At 62.8% G+C, this 4,285-nt stretch overlaps 1 protein-coding gene across 1 annotated transcript; it reads left to right on the forward strand.

Annotated features, from left to right (window-relative positions):
* The first annotated feature begins 373 nt into the window (after positions 1-373).
* Positions 374-1,345, forward strand: LOC120393050. The gene is made up of 2 exons (XM_039517681.1): positions 374-934; positions 974-1,345. Exons 1-2 carry the CDS (start codon positions 482-484, stop codon positions 1,343-1,345), a joined length of 825 nt encoding a protein of 274 aa, XP_039373615.1. The 5' UTR covers positions 374-481.
* The last annotated feature ends 2,940 nt before the right edge of the window (positions 1,346-4,285 follow it).

Genomic DNA, 4,285 nt, shown 5'->3' on the forward strand with positions numbered 1-4,285 from the left:
CAGGCTGAGGAGCTAGGGAAGCTCCAGCCTGGAAAGCCCCAGGCTGCGGCCTAGCAAAGGGCCAAAGGTACTGGGAGTTGCAGAGGGCAACCTAGGGGTAGGACGAAGCAGCAGGTCCAAACCCCCTTTGCCTGTGATGAGTGGGCTGATACTGCAGTCTGCCCCAGGGTGTGGGGCTAGACAATGACTGACAGTAGCCACTACTGAGGCAAGGCGGGGATAGTAGCGTGGGGTTCCCCTGGGAGGGGGAGACCCAATTATAGATAGCGGGCACCGGGTCCAGGGAGGGACGCCGGGGCCAGAGAACAGGCGGGTCACCAGCCTGCCGAGGGCGCTCCAGGGCCGGACCGAGGGACATTCCGGGACCGACCAGCAGGAGGCGCGGCAGGGGTGAGTACGGCCCTGTTACAGTGGCACCTGACCAGGGACCTTTAGAACCGCCCCTGATACAAGGGGCCAGGGCAGGGAACCCAAGAGAGTGATGGATCCCTGTTATCCCGGGGTCTTCTTTGCGGAGACTCCAGGCGTAGTCCATGGGTGGGGTTTCGAGGCAGCACCCCAGCGAAAGGGGACTGAGGACCCACAGGGACTGCAGGAGGTGCAATGGGCCCTCCAAAGACAGTTGGGCCAGCTGATAGAGGAACAGCGGGCCCTGGTGAAGTTCCTCAGGACAGAGTTCCGGAGGCGTGGAGACAGATTGGGTAGGCGCAGGGCCGGGACCAGGAGGCCCACGGCTGAGCGCCGGACATGTTATGCCTGTGCAAGGCGAGGACACATAAAGAGGGACTGTCCCTACTGGGCTGGGAGCAGGATGCCTCACCCAGAGAAGGGGCAGCGGCAGGTCCCTCGGGCAGCCTGCCGGGTGAGGGAACCCAGGCAGCTGCCAGCGTGCTGGACGTGTGGGCAGACGGGCCATTTTTGGAGGGACTGCCCAGGCCCAGAGAACACGACCCAGGGCAACCCAGGAAGGGTTGGCCCAGAGAGGGACAGTGAGAAGAAGCAGGGGGCCCGGGCAATACCGAGGCGGGGAGCCTGTTGGCATTGCCGGGAGCGGGGCCACCAGAAGAAAGACTGCCCCCTAGTGGGGAGGGCAACACAGCTGGAGGCAGTCGAGAGAGTGGCTGACCGGCCAGTGGGCCACCCAGGAGAGGTGGTGAAGACCGCAGCTGGGATGGTGGGGACCCTGCGAGAGGGTCAGACCCAGACCATCACCAGGGAGGTCATTAACAAGGAGACCCAGACAGAGTGGGGCCGCCAAGAGGCGGGAGTCCAGAAGAGACAGGTCCTAGAAACCAAATGGACCCAGGTGGTTATGGGACAGGCCACCAAGGAACCCAGACCCTGAGGGAAGAGGGCCTGGGGGACTCGGATCTACAGGTGCAGCTAGACGCCACAGAGCAGGCATGGAAGACGGCCGTAGCAGAGCTCCGAAAAGTCCGCCAGGAGAAGGAAGCCCTGGCCGGCAAATTAAAAGACAGTGAGGAGAAGCAGGCACGGCTGGCAGGACACCTCCGGGCCGCACAGGCCAGAAGGCCCCATGATCCCCAGGGGTGGGGGTTTTAAGGGGGGAGGTGTGTAGCAGGGTGGACCCTGCTCCGGGGTTTTAAGGGGTTAAAAGTGGCCTGACAGAGCTGGGCTGATTGGGAAAGTGGCTGCAGCTGGAGGCCACGCCCCAAACTGAAGCCCTGGGGCTTATAAGAAGGCAGGGAAGCCAGAGCCCAGAGACAGTCTCTCTCTGCCTCCAGAGAGAGATGGGCCTGGCTGCTTAGAGGCTGAGACTAGGTACCTGAGTGAAGCAGGGCTGGGGGACAGGCTGAGGAGCTAGGGAAGCTCCAGCCTGGAAAGCCCCAGGCTGCGGCCTAGCAAAGGGCCAAAGGTACTGGGAGTTGCAGAGGGCAACCTAGGGGTAGGACGAAGCAGCAGGTCCAAACCCCCTTTGCCTGTGATGAGTGGGCTGATACTGCAGTCTGCCCCAGGGTGTGGGGCTAGACAATGACTGACAGTAGCCACTACTGAGGCAAGGCGGGGATAGTAGCGTGGGGTTCCCCTGGGAGGGGGAGACCCAATTATAGATAGCGGGCACCGGGTCCAGGGAGGGACGCCGGGGTCAGAGAACAGGCGGGTCACCAGCCTGCCGGGGGTGCTCCAGGGCCGGACCAAGGGACACCAGCAGGAGGCGTGGCAGCGGTGAGTACCGCCCTGTTACAGTGGCACCTGACCAGGGACCTTTAGAACCGCCCCTGATACAAGGGGCCAGGGCAGGGAACCCAAGAGAGTGATGGATCCCTGTTATCCCGGGGTCTTCTTTGCGGAGACTCCAGGCGTAGTCCATGGGTGGGGTTTCGAGGCAGCACCCCAGCGAAAGGGGACTGAGAACCCACAGGGACTGCAGGAGGTGCAATGGGCCCTCCAAAGACAGTTGGGCCAGCTGATAGAGGAACAGCGGGCCCTGGTGAAGTTCCTCAGGACAGAGTTCCGGAGGCGTGGAGACAGATTGGGTAGGCGCAGGGCCGGGACCAGGAGGCCCACGGCTGAGCGCGGACATGTTATGCCTGTGCAAGGTGAGGACACATAAAGAGGACTGTCCCTACTGGGCTGGGAGCAGGATGCCTCACCCAGAGAAGGGGCAGCGGCAGGTCCCTCAGGCAGCCTGCCGGGTGAGGGAACCCAGGCAGCTGCCAGCGTGCTGGACGTGTGGGCAGACGGGCCATTTTTGGAGAGACTGCCCAGGCCCAGAGAACACGACCCAGGGCAACCCAGGAAGGGTTGGCCCAGAGAGGGACAGCGAGAAGAAGCAGGGGGCCCGGGCAATACCGAGGCGGGGAGCCTGTTGGCATTGCCGGGAGCGGGGCCACCAGAAGAAAGACTGCCCCCTAGTGGGGAGGGCAACACAGCTGGAGGCAGTCGAGAGAGTGGCTGACCGGCCAGTGGGCCACCCAGGAGAGGTGGTGAAGACCGCAGCTGGGATGGTGGGGACCCTGCGAGAGGGTCAGACCCAGACCATCACCAGGGAGGTCATTAACAAGGAGACCCAGACAGAGTGGGGCCAAGAGGCGGGAGTCCAGAAGAGACAGGTCCTAGAAACCAAATGGACCCAGGTGGTTATGGGACAGGCCACCAAGGGAACCCAGACCCTGAGGGAAGAGGGCCTGGGGGACTCGGATCTACAGGTGCAGCTAGACGCCACAGAGCAGGCATGGAAGACGGCCGTAGCAGAGCTCCGAAAAGTCCGCCAGGAGAAGGAAGCCCTGGCCGGCAAATTAAAAGACAGTGAGGAGAAGCAGGCACGGCTGGCAGGACACCTCCGGGCCGCACAGGCCAGAAGGCCCCATGACCCCCAGGGTGGGGTTTTAAGGGGGAGGTGTGTAGCAGGGTGGACCCTGCTCCGGGGTTTTAAGGGGTTAAAGTGGCCTGACAGAGCTGGGCTGATTGGGAAAGTGGCTGCAGCTGGAGGCCACGCCCCAAACTGAAGCCCTGGGGCTTATAAGAAGGCAGGGAAGCCAGAGCCCAGAGACAGTCTCTCTCTGCCTCCAGAGAGAGATGGGCCTGGCTGCTTAGAGGCTGAGACTAGGTACCTGAGTGAAGCAGGGCTGGGGGACAGGCTGAGGAGCTAGGGAAGCTCCAGCCTGGAAAGCCCCAGGCTGCGGCCTAGCAAAGGGCCAAAGGTACTGGGAGTTGCAGAGGGCAACCTAGGGGTAGGACGAAGCAGCAGGTCCAAACCCCCTTTGCCTGTGATGAGTGGGCTGATACTGCAGTCTGCCCCAGGGTGTGGGGCTAGACAATGACTGACAGTAGCCACTACTGAGGCAAGGCGGGGATAGTAGCGTGGGGTTCCCTGGGAGGAGACCCAATTATAGATAACAGGCACCGGGTCCAGGGAGGGACGCCGGGGCCAGAGAACAGGCGGGTCACCAGCCTGCCGAGGGCGCTCCAGGGCCGGACCGAGGGACATTCCGGGACCGACCAGCAGGAGGCGCGGCAGGGGTGAGTACCGCCGTGTTACAGTGGCACCTGACCAGGGACCTTTAGAACCGCCCCTGATACAAGGGGCCAGGGCAGGGAACCCAAGATAGTGATGGATCCCTGTTATCCCGGGGTCTTCTTTGCGGAGACTCCAGGCGTAGTCCATGGGTGGGGTTTCGAGGCAGCACCCCAGCGAAAGGGGACTGAGAACCCACAGGGACTGCAGGAGGTGCAATGGGCCCTCCAAAGACAGTTGGGCCAGCTGATAGAGGAACAGCGGGCCCTGGTGAAGTTCCTCAGGACAGAGTTCCGGAGGCGTGGA

This window comes from Mauremys reevesii, unplaced genomic scaffold (genome assembly GCF_016161935.1).
Source record: "Mauremys reevesii isolate NIE-2019 unplaced genomic scaffold, ASM1616193v1 Contig14, whole genome shotgun sequence".
Classification (NCBI taxonomy): Eukaryota; Metazoa; Chordata; order Testudines; family Geoemydidae; genus Mauremys; species Mauremys reevesii.